A 15,755-nucleotide genomic window follows, 5' to 3' on the forward strand; every position below is an offset into this window, starting at 1 on the left:
TTTAAGGCTTGTGTTTTCTTATTGATTTTCTGTCTTTTGATCTATTTATTGATGTAAGAGAGGTATCAAATCCCCTACTATTATTGTATTGCGCTCTCTCTCTTTCTCTCTCTCGGGGTCTGTTAATATTTGCTTTATATATTTAGGTGCTCCTGGATTTAAAGTTCTTGAAGTGCGCTACATTACCGTTTCTGTCCTAACAGTGTCCTGATAAATATTTATACTTTATTTAAGTATAATGTTTAAGCCAAGAATGCATCTATTTTGAATATTAACCTAAATAGGTTAATATTAACCTAAATAGGTTAATATTCAAAATAAATGCATTCTTGGCTTAAACATTATTTAAATTGTTAGTAAAATCACTCATGAAGACCTGGGGTGTCTTATATCTTTTCTGAATTAATATGAAATATTAAGATAAAGTCTGTCCCATAAAATCTTAGTGCATCCTGGAATTCTTGGCAGAAGAGCAGCAGTTACCAGAATTACAAAATATGAGTGCCCAAACTACTTTTAGAATCACTACCCAACATTCCCATTTCAGTTGCTTTTTGTTCCTATTTTATTTTGAATTACCAAGGAAATATATTTATGGATTTAGTACTTTTAATGGCTGTTCTTCTATCAAAAACAGTAGAGATCGATTTTAATATTTTAATTTTTTTATTTTTCAGTTACAGTTAACATATAACATTACATAAGTTTCAAGTGTACACATAGTGATTAGACATTTATATAATTTACAAAATGATCACCCCAATAAGTCTAGTACCATCTGACACCATACATAATTATTACAATATTATTGAACATATTCTCTATGCTGTACTATATATCCCCATGACTTTTTATAACTGGTAATTTGCACATCTTAATCCCTTCTCTTTTTACTCTTCTCTCCCTTCTCCCTCCCATCTGGAAACCATCAAAATGTTCTCTGTATCTGTGAGTTTGTTTATTTTTTAGATTCTACATATGAGTGAAATCATATGGTATTTGTCTTTCTCTGACTTATTTCGCTCTAGGTCCATCCATGTTGTCACATCAGTTTTAATATTAGAGAGCTTAGATTGTTTTAAAAATAAGAATTACTGCTGATATTAAGTTTCCTTCATTATCTTCAGTTAAAAAAGAAAGGGAGTTTAATTTAGTCTTCCCAACTATATTGTAAACATTTTGATTGCAGGTACCTATCTCCAAGTGCTTTTATTGTCTTTTAACTAGTTTAATTTTCACATTCTGGGTGTCTAAAAAGAAGCTAGTAGGAACTGGATTTTTTAATAGGGAATTTGACTGTTGTGGTGCCAAATAACCTAGAGTAGATGTATGTTTTTAAATGAGGTGTAGATTGGACATTACATGGGGAAGTTTTAGGGGAGTCGGGAGAGCCATGAGGTCCTGTTCTCACTATTCGAGAACTTCTCACTTGTTTCTTTGATGAAACAATTCTATTATTGCAGAGCTTGAAGTTTTATTAGGGAACTTCGTAAATATAGTACAAGGTAGAAAGTGACTAATGTCATCAAAGATAGAGACACTAGAGATACAGCATTAGAGTGAGGTAACCTCAGAGAGCAGCTCATCCTTGCTTCTCAAAGTGTGTCCATTAGCCTGCAGCTTTAGCTTCACTTTGGTGGAATCTCAAGACTTACTTCAGTTTAGACCTACTAAGAGTTAGCATTTTAACCATATCCCCCCAGGTGGTTTGTATTCCATTAAAACTTGAAAAGCACAGATCTGGTCCAACTCTATCATTTTGCAGGTGGAAAATAGGTCCTGAAGGATGAAATAACTAGGCTGATTAAGTGTGTAAGCAAGAACTTGGGCCAAGAACCATAGGTTCCTGGTAGGGCTGACTCTGCACTGTGTCATCCATGGGAGGTACTATAGGATTTCAAAGAGTCGACTCTTATATGGGTCATCTTTCAAAGCTCAGAAAAGTAAAGGCACCTGAAGATTCACTCCTTTCATTCCTTTTGTTTTCCCTCTACTGCAGTGGTCCCTAACCTTTTTGGCACCATGGACCAGTGCTCCTATGAGAATCTAATGCCTAATGATCTGAGGTGGAGCTGAGGCGGTAATGCTAGCACTGAGGAGCAGCTGCAGATACAGATAAAGCTTGGCTTGCTTGCCCACCACTCACCTCCTCCGTGGCCCAAGGGTTGGGGACCCTGCTCTACAGAACCTTGTTGTTTGAGTGCCATTTGTTTAACTATACTATCTGAACACATTTTTTTAGAGAAATCATGTCGATCATAACATAGCTTTCTTTATCATATACATTCTCTTCCCAAAAGACCTGTATCATTTTGGGGTACTATAAAATACTGCTGTGTTCTGAACATATTTTTGCTCAGTCCAAGACTCCATGGTTAAAATTATTTTAAGGCCCCAGTCGTGTATTGTTATCTATTATTATTTTCAGTGTAAATTGAGACTTAGACGAAGTTTGTTTAATTACTGTTTGAAGAATAAAAATCCTCTGAAACAATTGAAAGGGATGATCTTGTTTTTGAGTGTTACTTATTTCTTACAAAAATAGAAGTGAGGAAAATGTAAACAACATGCATAGCTGGAGGTGCTGTTTTCTTTGTCTTCACCTCAGTTTTGCACTGAGCATGATTTGTAAACATACCCAGAATAATTCTCTCTTTGCAAAAGTGCTGCTCTGAAGTATTTTTATGAGGCATCAGTGGCACATTTTTTTGAAAAGCATTCTAGATAAATTACTTTACACCTGACAAAAACAGATTTGCTTTTTTTAAAAAAATTTTTTTTGAGATAAAGTACCCATAACATAAAATTTACCCTCTTTATTTTTTTTTAAGTATATAGTTCAGTAGTGTTAAGGACATTTACATTGTTGTGCAACACATCTCCAGAACTTTTCCTTTTATCTTGCAAAGCTGAAATTCTACACCCATTAAACAACTCCCCACTTTTCTCTCCCTGACAACCACCATTCTACTTTCAATTTCATATGAATTTGACTGCTTTAGATACCTCATATAAGTGGGATCATACAGTATTTGCCTTTTTGTAACTGGCTTATTTTATATTTCATTATTAGCTTCATGTCCTTAAAGTTCATCCATGTAGCATGTGTCAGTTTCCTTTTTAAGGCTAAGTAATATTCCATTAATGTATATATTACATTTTGTGTATTCTTTCATCTATTGATGGGCATTTGAGTGGCTTTCACCTTTTGACTATTGTGAAAAATGCTGTAAATATGGGTGTACAAGGCTTTTCACTTTTAAGAAACTTTGGATAAATCATCTGTGAGTTCAGTGAGGAAAATAATACACTAGCCAGAAGACTTTAGCTGATTATTTGTCGTCGTCTTTGCCTGCTAACTGTATAACCTTATATAAGATACATAACCCCTCTGAGTCGGTCCTCTTTGTGTAAGAAGGGAATCACATTTACAAAGTTATAGTCATTCTTAAAGTATAACATGTAAGGAGGCCAGTGACTACTTATTTAATCCATTTATCTTTACATTCAGAGTACTTTAGTCATTTGCTTTCAGAACTTTTGAGTTTGTCTTTGTTTTGGTGACTGGTACATAAAAATATCTGCACCATAATAAAAAATGGAGATATTAATTCCTCAACTGTACATTGTACATATTTATATTTTAAAAACAAATAGTACCTCATGTTGAAAGAAATAATGAGTTAATACAGGAGAAGCTTGGATTTTACTATGTGATAAGTAATTTCTGGATTATAGTTTTTAAACTATACCAACTAATGAAAGTGTCTACACAATAACTCCTGTTTTTAAAGGAACTTATTAAAAATCAAGAAAATATACATTTTGAGTAATAGCCTATGATTATAACTCTTGCTTAATCTCTGAAGAATGGAAGAATGTTGGGTCAATGAAGGAGTTTAGTGCCTGGTGTTAATGGTTTATCTGTAATGTTGAGAGAAGTTGCCCATCCTTTCAGGTGCTATATAGTTCAAAGAGCCACCCATTAGGTTTTCATTACAGATATAGCTGTAACGGTTTGATGTGTGGCAACGAACAGCATTATTTATATTCTTAAAAGTTTTCTTAAGTGGCCTTTTTTATGATTCAAGAGAACTTAAGAATGTTTGTCTTCTAGGCTCATCAACACAGCAGACGAGCAGACCGTTTATTAGCTGCAGGGAAATACGAAGAGGCTATTTCTTGTCACAAAAAGGCTGCAGGTGAGTATTTTTAAGAAATATTAAATCCAGAACTGCAGGGCAATTTCTTTTCTCTAGTAGCTCTCAACACTATTTATAATGAAAATACAGCAGTAATGATATGTTGTTGCCCTGCATATACAGGGTTGACACCACCGGCGCATCAGCATGCATGTTATAAGTGTATTGGATTTTGTAGTTCCTTTTAACCCAGTCTTCTTTCTAAACCATGAAAATTGCATATGCTGTATTGGTAAATGATTCATGGACACAACTTTCTGAGCCTAAACATCCCTAAAGACAGAAGTAATTGCAAGAAGTCTGCCAGTTCATCATAGTTATTATAGAAAAGGAGTCTGGATTTCAAATATTTAACTATTTGAGTTCTGAAAGTAATACCCAGTTTAATTCTGACCAGTTAATTTTCATTGAGATTGTTTTCTAAGATGTTGATAATATAAAACCCATCAAAACTTTTTCCTGTGGATTTTCTTTACCCTTTCTTCTAAATATTTCATCTGTGTATTCATGCTTGTAGTATTATGCTGGTGATTGCTTTCTTTTAGGTATAAAATGTAGAATAATTGACTTATCAAACACCTAATTTTATCTTAGTCACACAACCTAGCATACGTTGAACTCAAATAGATCTTTGGGGTCCGTTTTGTACACGTTTCTGTTGGCTGAATAACAAACCTAAAAGCTTTGGGGAAGGAGGTATTTTACTCATGTTGCATCCAAAATGGGTATAGCCACCTTTTTTAGAGCAAACCATACAGTCTTTCTGCTAGAGGAAGGCACTTTCCTTTTCCTCTAGACGGGTATAATAATCAAAGCCATGTTCTTTCCTAGCAGAGTCTGCCCCTCATGTGTTACCTGACTGCTGAAATACAGACCGCACAGTGGACTCTTATGTCAGTGATTTTTGCCTACAAGTCAATGGTTTTCAGTGAAAATATCATCTTATTTTTAAAGAATCAGTTTTGCCACTGAGGTGTATCCCTTTAGCTGTAGATCTGAGCACATAGTATGTACCCTATAAATCTTTGTGAATTTTTATGGTGGGTTTTATGGGGGCTTTATACAATTAAATTTGGTAGCTCATGCTCTTTAACTCGTTCATAAACCATATTTTGTTCTGAATCAAATTGTTAAATTTGTAGTCACTATAAAGAAAAAACAATGTACTATACAATTTAAGAAAACCATGTTGTAGATGAATGCCACAGATAAATGACAACTTTAGTTGAGTAGCCTAGAGTGGTCATGGTTATACCTATATAACATGTCAAGATGGAGTGATTATCATAGGTTGTGCATTAAGCAGTAGGATATTCTGAATATATAAAAGGGAAGAGTTTTTTTTATTCTACCTATATCCCTTATTTATTTGAAGACTTAAAACTAGTGTTGGCTTTAAACGCTTCTCCCTCTTTTCTCTGTATTTAAATTCTGTGACATGCTCAGGAGTAGAAAAAGGTAGCCTTTTAGATCCTATTAGCTGTAATTATGGAGATAGAATTAAGTGTGATTAGTTAATCCCACTGAGCCAGTTTGATTTGGAGTTTGGACTTGTTAAAAATAGCCTTGTGTTATGTTTTAGAATAGAGTTATGAATGTGATGTTAGTTTGAATATTAACATGGTTGGAATGAGCTCAATGTTTTCTTAATTGACTGACATCTTTGGGAGGTATGGATATAGTTGTATTTTGAGAGGAAAAAAATTAGTATTTAGAAATCATTTTACAGATGACAGGGAAAGGTCATCATTTGAGAAAGACTAATTAGAAGGAAAGCCTGAAATGTGAGAATTTAGGGCAAAAAAGGGGCCTCTGTGTCCAACTGTTAAAGATTAGAGGAGATTCAGAGACTAAAAATTTACCCTGAGATTATTTAGCTAAGGACTCCTAGCCCGTATACTTTGTAGTGTTCTTTTTTTAAAATAACTTTTTTATTTTTTCAATTACATTTGTTTCAGGTATACAGTATAGTGATCGACTATTTATATAACTTACGAAGTGATCACCCCAATAAATCTAGTACCCATCTGACACCATACATAGTTAATTACAATATTATTTACTATATTCCTTATGCTGTACTTTACATACCCATGACTATTTTATAACTACCAATTTGTACTTCTTAATCTCTTTTCCCTTTTTCACCCATCCCTTCAACTCCCTCCCATCTGGCAGCTATCAGAATGGTGTCTGTATCTATGAGATTATTTGTTTATTTTGTTCTTTGGATTCTACACGTAAGCGAAATCATATGGCATTTGTTTTTTCTCTGACTCCACTTAGCACAATACCCTCTACGTCCATTCATGTTGCAGAGAGCAAGATTTCATTCCTCTTTATCGCTGAATAATATTCCATTGCATATATGTACTACTTTTTCTTTATTCATTCATCCATTGATGGACACCCAGGTTGCGTCCATATCTTGACTGTTGTAAATAATGCTGCAGTGAATATGGATCCACATGTCTCTTTGAAGTAGTGTTTTGGGTTTCTTCAGGTAAATACTCAGAAGTGTGTGTGGGGAGGTCCTTCTTTGTCTCTATAGCCTTTGTTTTAAAGTCTGTTTTGTATGGTATAAGTATTGCTACTACAGCTTTTTTGTTTCCATTTTCATGAAATATCTTTTTCTATCCCTTTCATTCTGTGTGTGTCTTTTGATCTGAAGTGAGTCTCTTGTAGGCAGCATATGTGAGGGTCTTGTTTTCTTGCCCATTTAGGCTACCCTATCTTTTGATTAGAGTATTTAATCCATTTACATTTAAAGTAATTGATATTATTCATATTTTTTATCTTGTTTTCTTAAAGAAGTCCCTCTAACATTTCTTGTAATACTGGTTTGGTGGTGATGAACACCTTTAGTTTTTTATCGTATGAGAAGCTCTTTATTCTGTCCTATGATTCTAAATGATAGCTTTGCTGAGTCATCTTGGTTGTAGGTCCTTGTTCATCACTGTGAATATTTCATACCAGTCTTTTCTGGCCTGCAAAGTTTCTATTGAGAAATTAGCTGAAATTAGTCTTATGAGAGCTCCCTTATAGGTAACTAATTGCTTTTCTCTTACTGCTTTTAATATTCTCTCTGTCTTTAACTTTCGTTATTTTAATGATGCTGTGTCTTGCTGCAGGCCTCTTCAGGTTCTTTTTGTTTGGGACTCTGCGCTTCCTGGGCTTGTATGTCTGTTTCCTTCACCAGGTTAGGGAAGTTTTCTGTCATTATTTCTTCAAGTAGGTTTTCAGTTCCTTGCTCTCTCCCTCTCTCTTCCTTCTGGTACTCCTATGATGCGAATGTTGGTACATTGGATGTTGTCCCAGAGGCCCCTTAAACTATCTTCATTTTGGGTATTCTTTTTTCTTATTGCTGTTCTAATTGGATGTTTTCTGCTACCTTATCCTCTAATTTGCTGATTCAGTCCTCTGCTTCATCTGATCTCCTGTTGATTTTTTTTCTAATGTATTCTTTATTTCAGTTTTTGAATTCTTCATTTCTGACATTATTTTTTTTATGTTTTCTATCTCTTTGTTAAAATTCTCACTGAGTTCATCTACTCTTCCCCCTAAATTCATGGAACATCCAAATAACCAGCGTTTTGAACTCAACATTTGGTAGGTTGCTTGTCTCCATTTTGTTTAGTTCTTTGTCTCCCCATTTTGGCTGCCTCCCTGTGTTTGTTTCTGTTTATTAGGTAGGGCTGTTATGCCTCCCGGCCTTATGGGTGGGTGTCCTATGATGCCCAGTGGTGCATTTCCCTGGTCGCCTGACCAGGTGCTCCAGTTGTGTCCCTTGTGTGGGTTGTGTGTACCCTCCTGTTGTAGTTGAGCCTTGGTTGCTGTTAGCACATCAGTGAGAGAGAGTGACCCTCAGACTGATTCATTGTAAGGACTGGCAGTCACTACAGTGGAGAAGCTGTTGTGCAGGGGCTGACTCTATGGAGCAGGATTCGCTTTAGCAGGGCTCTGGTGCCTGCCTAGTTTGCCCTTTGGATATGTCACCCTTGGATGTGGCCCTGGGTGGTGCTCTGGCTAGGTCTGAAGCTGATCACTGGAGCCTCCTCAGAGGGGCCCTGCCTGAGGCCACCCAGCATGCGCCACCAAACAATGCACAGGTGCTACCACCTGCACTGGGCTTGGAGGTGCCTTGAGAAGCCAAGCCATAAACTGAGTGGGCTGCTGCTAGTATTGTGCTTGGGGCTGCTCAGCAAGAGGTACAGGGCACACCGAGGCCAGATGCTGCTTGTTTGGGTTTGTGAATCTTTGAGAGATTTTAGGAAAGTCCACAGCATGAGTCAAGACAGGCCTTCTGTAGGCAAAAGCCACTGGTGGCAGCTTGGATGGGCCCACACGTTGGATGTGGTCTCAGGGCATGACACCTGTGTTAACCAGCTTGATGGAGACTCAGATATGGCTCCTGCCTGAGTCTGCATGCATTTCTTCCATGTATGTCCCTGGTACCTTTTGGGCTGCTACCCCAGTGCTGGAGCTCAAGGCAAGTTAGTCCATCAGTGAGTAAATCTGTGTGTGGGCCTTTTAAGAGAAACATCTGGGATTCCAGCCACAATGTCCTCTACTTTTCACAGCCAGAAGTTGTGGGGACTTCTTTTTCTAGCACTGGAACCCTGGACTGGGGAGCCTGGTGTCAGGCTAGGACCTCTCACTTCTCTGAGGGAACCTCCACTGCCGAAATACCCCTCCTGATTTTTAACCACCACACGTGAGTGTGGGACTAGTCCATTTTGTGTCTCTTCTCCTCCTACCAGTCTGGGGTGGCTTATTCTATATATCCGTAATTGTAGGACTTCTGTGCAGCTAGACTTCAGGCTATTCTCAGTGATGGTGGTTCTGTACTTGTAATTTTGATGTGGTCGTGAGAGGAGGTGAGCACAGGATTTAGCTACTCCACCATCTTGCCTGGAAATCTGTAGTGTTCTGATAGTTTGTCTTGTAAATGTGATGAAATAAAGAAGTTACTTAATTTCTCTTTTCTTTTGGGGAAAGGTAGGATGTGCTCTTGAGGTGGATAGCGAAATGAGGATATTAGTATCCATTCATTTGACAGATAAATTGAGATACCAAATCTCAGGAAGGAAAATGCTAAATCTGGAGAAGGTGTTCACATTTTACCACCGTATATTGAAAAAAGGGAAAGGTTAAGAGGCCACAAACTCCCAAGGATTCAGCATTGTTAGAAAAATCTGTTGCTTTAAACCCTTGATGAGTAGCTATAACTGGATTGATGTAATTCTCCCTGGAGAGCATAAGACTAACATCTTATGCTCTCCAGTTCCTTAACATCTTAATGCTCTCCAGTTCCCTAAGTGGATTTCATTTCTTTCACAGACAACAAAAAGCAAAATCTTAAATGGGAAGTTGATAATAGCCATTAACAGTGCTTAGAACTCAAAACGAACATTTCAGATCACCAGACCTCAGAGTACAGTGTTTATAAGTATTTGATTGAAAACAAGTCTTGACCTGACCTTCCCATGAGACTGGTGAAATGAAAATGATTCAGAGCAGATCAGTCTTTGTCATTCAGAGGCAATATTTTGCTTTGTTTGTGCAGATAGGTTATACAATTTGTATTCTGGTACCAGTTTAACAGATTCATGATAGAATAATAAATGATTTTATTATTTTAAGAAGTAATAGATTCTTCAGATTTTTAAAGTTCCTTTTCCTCACCATTTGCTTAATATTTACTTTAAACATTAGCTGTGTGTCATAATTGAGGGAAGCAGTTTAACCAGAATTGTTAGATTTTTGTGAGATAAGTATTCCTTTCCTAAATTTCTGCCTTGGTGGAGCATTTGTTCCTGTTGTGACTCCTGGAGCAAATCCATTACCATGCAGTTGGATTAAACGTTTTTTCCTTAGATCTCAGATTTTAGATCGAAATCTTAAAATACTTTAAATGACAGTGGAACTCTTGTTGAATTCTTTGTGATAACTCGTGTCATTTGATGATATCTTCTGTCACGTTTTAGTTTTAAGGTTCTACAAAGAGAGGCAGGCATTCCAGTTGTTTTAAGTTTGGTTTTGCCAAATCGTTTCATTTTTTTAAGAAAGTGGATTTAAAATAAACTGTAGTTCAGACTAGGAGACAAAATATATGCAGACATAATGGGAGGGATATCTAGGAGAATATATCCATACTATCAGATCAGTAGGTAGAATGACTCAACAGAGTTAAACATGAACAAAAGGAAAAGAAATAGTCTGTATGCAGCTATACAGATTTAATACAGGAATAAAAGACAAAGTTGAGGAAAAAAGGTAAATATGGCTGGAGCAAAAACTGTATAACCAACTCTATGCTTTTTGTTGGTGAGGGGACATCCAATTAAGCTATATGTTAAAGACTACAGTAGAACCTGGCAGACAGCAGTTTAAGTCATGGACTTGGAAACCCATCAATGTGTTTGGATTAACACTAGACAGAAAGGAATGCCTTGTAGTATGTGCAAAAAAGAACTTAATGTACAGGTGAGAGATGCTAAAAAGTTTATAGTAAGCAAGAGGTAAAAAAATGGAGGTTGTGTATGATCTATTAATAATACTTGTTGTTTATACCTCATTTTGTTCCAGACATTTTATAAAAGGCCTTTGGAGGAATACAATAAAATACAAAATGTAATTAAAAATTAGTAGACAAGGAATCCATGGAAAGATAAAATGGTTCTGGAAGGACTAGTGATATAGTTCACAAAATACACTGTGAGTTCTTGCATATTTGATATAACTTGACCTTAAGCTTTCCAGCAGTCAGCTCAAAGAGGAAAATTATGGACTTTTATAGTGACTATTTAAATTCAAACAAATTAAGTCACCTAGGAACTCATCTTAAGATCAGAGGGGAGTTTATCGAGTTATTGACCATTTATGGTCTTCATCAATGACACTATACTGTCTTCCACAGCTTGCTTACAATAAACAAGTTAGTAAAAGTTCTATAGAGGCCAAAATGATAGTCCAGGCATTCATGTGGGTAAAAAGTCATTGATAATCATTCTTTGATATTTTTATGGGTGTAATGAATAATAGGGTTTTTAAAGGTTCTTGTTAAATTTTAATCATCCTCCCTAATCCTAATTTTCTGATTAGGTCATCTTTACTTCCTAATTGTGAAATCTACAGGAGTTTTAAAGAACCAACTTTGTCAAGGTGGGGTAGGAAATATCTACATTTGATTGCCACTGACATCTTTTTAAATCTCCACCTTGTTTCTTTTCAGGAACAGGATAACTATGTAGCAGAATAGCTTCTGAGATCAGTTCTTTGTCATATGAGTGTTATAACTCTTCCTTTGACCTGTTAATTACAAAATGGTGACACTCTCATGTTAATGTGCCTCTTTATTTTTTTTAAACCAGCATATCTTTCTGAAGCCATGAAGGTGACACAGTCTGAGCAGGTGAGACAGTTTTTAATATTTGTAACAAGGGTTAGAAGGATTTTCTTGTAAAGATTTGAACTATGTATAAAATTAGGCATTGCACCTTTCTCGAAGCACTATAGTCAAAATATGTAAGATGGGCAAGAGAGGAGTATTTTAGAAAGGAAATTAAAACCAAATCAGCTGCTGTTGATGTACTAGACATGGTACGTAGGGGCATCTGTTTTTTTTACCAGTGGCTACTCAGAGATCTCAGATTGCCAACTGTCTCCTCTAGAGACGCCTCTTCCAGCCTTTTCTGATCATTAGCTCCTTTGGCCAAGAGCTCACAGTAAGTAAGCGGGCCTGGCCAAGGGGAAACCAGTTGGCCTTTTCTTTGCTTGTCAAAGGTAATTTAAATCTGAACTTGTTTGTTCCTGAATTCCTAAGCAATTCTGGTACTTTTAAATTTGTTTCACCAATGGCTTTAAATTGTCTTTTGTGTTTGGGGAGATCCTGCGTAAGTTTTAAAAATACCTTTATCTAAGGATAGGTTTTTATCCAGAGATGATTCCCGGATTATAAAAGTGGCAGGTACATAGGTGGTGTTTGGTAAATGTCTAATTGAATTAAGGAGATCCTTTCTGTGAGCGGATAGCAGTGGCAGGGAAAAAAAATGCCAGTTCCTCAAACTGAACAAGAGAACCTAAAAGTTGTGTTATATCCCATGCACTTCCCTTTGACTGTATAGAATTACTCGTGTGAGCCACGTAATGTGGACGTGCATTGAGCCTTTGAACACCCAGATGATAAAAAAGACTTTTTCACTAGTTGTAGAATCAATGTCTATAAAGAGGAAAGTTTTCTAATTTTAAGCTGAATACAAATAGCATTGCAGAGAGTTAAGGCACATTCAAAAAGGTCTGATTTAGTGTGTTGATCTGGAGTAGGACTTCTGACTTTCTGGAAGGATGGTATTGTGTTATGAGTAAAAATGTTTACTTACCTAGAAAGACCTAGTTACTTTGAAAAATGTTACTAAATTGCAAACATAGTATATAAACTTCAGTGTTAGTGGGCTATTCAAAAAGGAGCATCTTGGAATAGTATTTTGTGGACATTACTAAGGAGACTTAAAATGTTAAATTGTACTTCTCTTTCTGTGTAATAGGCTCATTTATCACTGGAATTGCAAAGGGATAGCCACATGAAACAGCTCCTCCTCATCCAAGAGAGGTGGAAGAGGGCAAAGCGGGAGGAAAGATTGAAAGCCCAGCAGAGCACAGACAAGGATGCGGCTGCCCAGCTTCAGGCATCTCACAAACCCTCGGCGGAGGACGCAGAGGGCCAGAGTCTCCTTCTCTCTCAGAAGTACAGCCCTTCCACCGAGAAACACCGGCCTGAAACTCAGGGGATCTTTGACAGGGATCCAGACACATTACTGTTTTTACTTCAGCAGAAAAGTGAGCCGACAGAGCCATGCATTGGAAGCAAAGCCCCAAAAGATGATAAAACAATTATAGAAGAGCAGGCAACCAAAATTGCAGATTTGAAGAGGCATGTGGAATTCCTTGTGGCTGAGAATGAAAGATTAAGGAAAGAAAATAAACAACTAAAGGCTGAAAAGGCCAGGCGTCTAAAAGGCTCAGTAGAAAAGGAGCTGGATGTAGATGCAGATTTTATGGAAAAGTCAGAGTTATGGAGCTTGCAACCACATTCAGAAACTGCTACAGCCTCTTCAACCTGGCAGAAGTTTTCAGCAAATACTGGGAAAGCCAAGGATATTCCAATACCCAATCTTCCTCCCTTGGATTTTCCGTCTCCAGAACTTCCCCTTATGGAGCTCTCTGAGGATATTCTGAAAGGACTTATGAATAATTAAAATAGAAGGCCATAGAAGAGGTGAGAAGAGGAAATAATACACTTCAGGAAAAAAAAAAAAAAAAAAAAAAAAAAAAAAAAAGGGAAAACCACATGCAGGGGTAATCCCGGAGATGCTTCATCATCTGGCATCCTGTGGACAAGAGGCATTGCCAGGACTTGGAAAACAGTCACTGTGAAATACGTTGCATATCTGATTTACTGACTCGAGCTAATGATTCCAGATTTAGCAGACACTAAACTATTGGAGGTTCACTTTCTCCTGATAAAAACCAAATGGCTACCTGGAATAATTTTTTCAAGCAACAGTTATTTTTCTTATCTTCAGGGTTAAAATGTATAAAAGTATGTTATATGTAATTAATCTATAATGCCATAAATGATAATGCAAAACCTAAATAATATGGTGGCCCGAGGGGCTGCCTTGTATTTGAAACATGCTTTCTATCATGCATTGACTGTATGCATTTTGTTATGCACATTTCATTTGTTTAATAAGGTGTGTAAGACACACCTTTCTAGATGAAACTCTGTGTGCCACACTTTGCACTACTCATAACATAATGATAACCTCAAAACTATCAGGAGAAATATTTAAATTTCCATTTTATGAAGAACCAAATTATTAGTTATGCTTTTTTTAAAAATTACCAGTTTACATAATTAATCAGGGTGCATTTTAAGTTCTAACTTTTTTTGTTTATTGTATAATGCATCATTTGAAAATACCAAGGAAATGTCCTTTTGTTTTTAATGATGCATGAGTGGAAGTAATGCTAGTTGGCAGTATTTGATTGTAAGAAATCAATAAAGTAATTGTGTTTTATACCTTTGTTGCATGTGGTCGGTAATTAAAAAACAAGTTTTATATGGTTTCTGTGTTGTAAATTTTGAACATGAATTTGAAGAGATTCTATCAAATGGTACTTTAAAGATTTTCTTCAGTGTTTTGTAGTCAGTTTCTTCCCCTGCAACAAGGGTAAAAAGAGAACAGGAAGTTCCTGGGGTCTAAATGTGTTCCCAACCTTTTCCTTGCCCTGGCACGTATGGAAAATGCTCAGGCTGTGGGCAGCTGCTGCCGTCCCTGGGGTGCCTGCCACCCGGTCAGAACATAGTGGTTGCAAAGCACTGGCTAGGCACTGCTCTGGTGTTAGGCACTGCTCTGCTGTCCAGTTGTGTTGTGTTCCAGGATGGGGAGGGAAAGGGAGGACATAAGGGAAACACATTTGGTTACAAGCCACTGGTGAGTTTATTTTATTTATTTAGACGTTTTTTTCAAGGACCTTGTCTGTTTACAATCCCTTTTTTTTAATTTTTTTTTATTTTTCACGCCTACAGCACCTGGTCTTCCTAGGTAGGCCTCCCATCCAAGTACTAACCAGGCCCGACCCTGCTTAGCTTCCAGTATCAGACGGGATCGGGCTTGTTCAGGGTGGCATGGCCGTAGACAACCACTGGTGAGTTTAAAGCATAGACTTAGTTTATTGTGTGGAATTGTGGGAGTAAGAGAAATGTGGAGGAATGCCGTGCTGCCTTCCCAGAGGGAATTGCAGACAGTGGGATTGAGAGGTAGGGTTGGGCTCACGAGTTTAGCGATGAAACGAGCAGAAGTAGGAGAAAACGTGACTATGCAGAGGTCCCATTTTATCTTGTGTCTTTCTACAGATGAAATAAAAAATGAACTAGCTTCTTAAAAAGTAAGAGTTCTGCTGTTAAAAGTTTTGTTAATTTGTCCATCTCAGTGTTGGAGAATATTTTGCTTGCCCAAGCTTCCTTGTAAAACTTAAAATTTGTAAGTTTGTGCCAAAAATTAGCCTCACCATTTCTTTTGTAAAAACATGCTTTAAGTTTTGACATGAACACTTTCAACATCAAGTTCCTTTCTTTTCTGCCACTACCTTCCCTCCTCCCCCACCCCGCCTTCCCATTATTGTTAGCAGTTCGACATGAGTTTTACAGGACCTCGTTCTATGCATTTCCACCAACAAATGCATGCTAAATGCACTGATCTTTCTTTTTGTTGTCTTTGAAGCTCTTATTCACATTATTTATTATTCTTGTTTAATCTGGTTTTTAAGTTTTGTGTTTTAGTCTGTTCATAGAATGTATGTACCTTTGCAGCATCCTAACCCAGTGTTTTCCTTAGAGCAGAAACGTAAAAAACGATTGTTTTATTAACTGTAGTACCTGGCCTCTGAAAACATGGCCTCTGTCCCCCATTTAGGATTTTTAAGTGTTCGCGTGTCTTCTCTGTCTACGCCAAGGTACTAGGTGGATTTAATAGCTTGCTTCCACCA

The 15,755-nt window shown here is 37.0% G+C and overlaps 1 protein-coding gene and 1 pseudogene across 2 annotated transcripts in view; one reads left to right on the plus strand and one right to left on the minus strand.

The window, feature by feature from the left end:
- NRBF2 (nuclear receptor binding factor 2) overlaps positions 1–14,330 on the plus strand; it is a 23,060-nt gene extending 8,730 nt beyond the window's left edge. Inside the window, exons 2-4 of one of the 2 annotated variants that reach the window (XM_011370233.2) lie at positions 4,118–4,202; positions 11,576–11,616; positions 12,749–14,326. In XM_011370233.2, the coding sequence (XP_011368535.1) occupies positions 4,118–4,202; positions 11,576–11,616; positions 12,749–13,459 (837 nt within the window). In that variant the 3' untranslated portion in view covers positions 13,460–14,326. Of the gene's footprint in view, positions 1–4,117; positions 4,203–11,575; positions 11,617–12,748 lie in introns of both variants that reach the window. The other variant, XM_011370234.2, reaches the window with a different exon arrangement.
- A 457-nt stretch (positions 14,331–14,787) lies between these two features.
- LOC111745784 lies at positions 14,788–14,907 on the minus strand (annotated as a pseudogene).
- Positions 14,908–15,755: the final 848 nt, after the last annotated feature.

Source organism: Pteropus vampyrus, unplaced genomic scaffold (assembly GCF_000151845.1).
Source record: "Pteropus vampyrus isolate Shadow unplaced genomic scaffold, Pvam_2.0 Scaffold165, whole genome shotgun sequence".
Classification (NCBI taxonomy): Eukaryota; Metazoa; Chordata; class Mammalia; order Chiroptera; family Pteropodidae; genus Pteropus; species Pteropus vampyrus.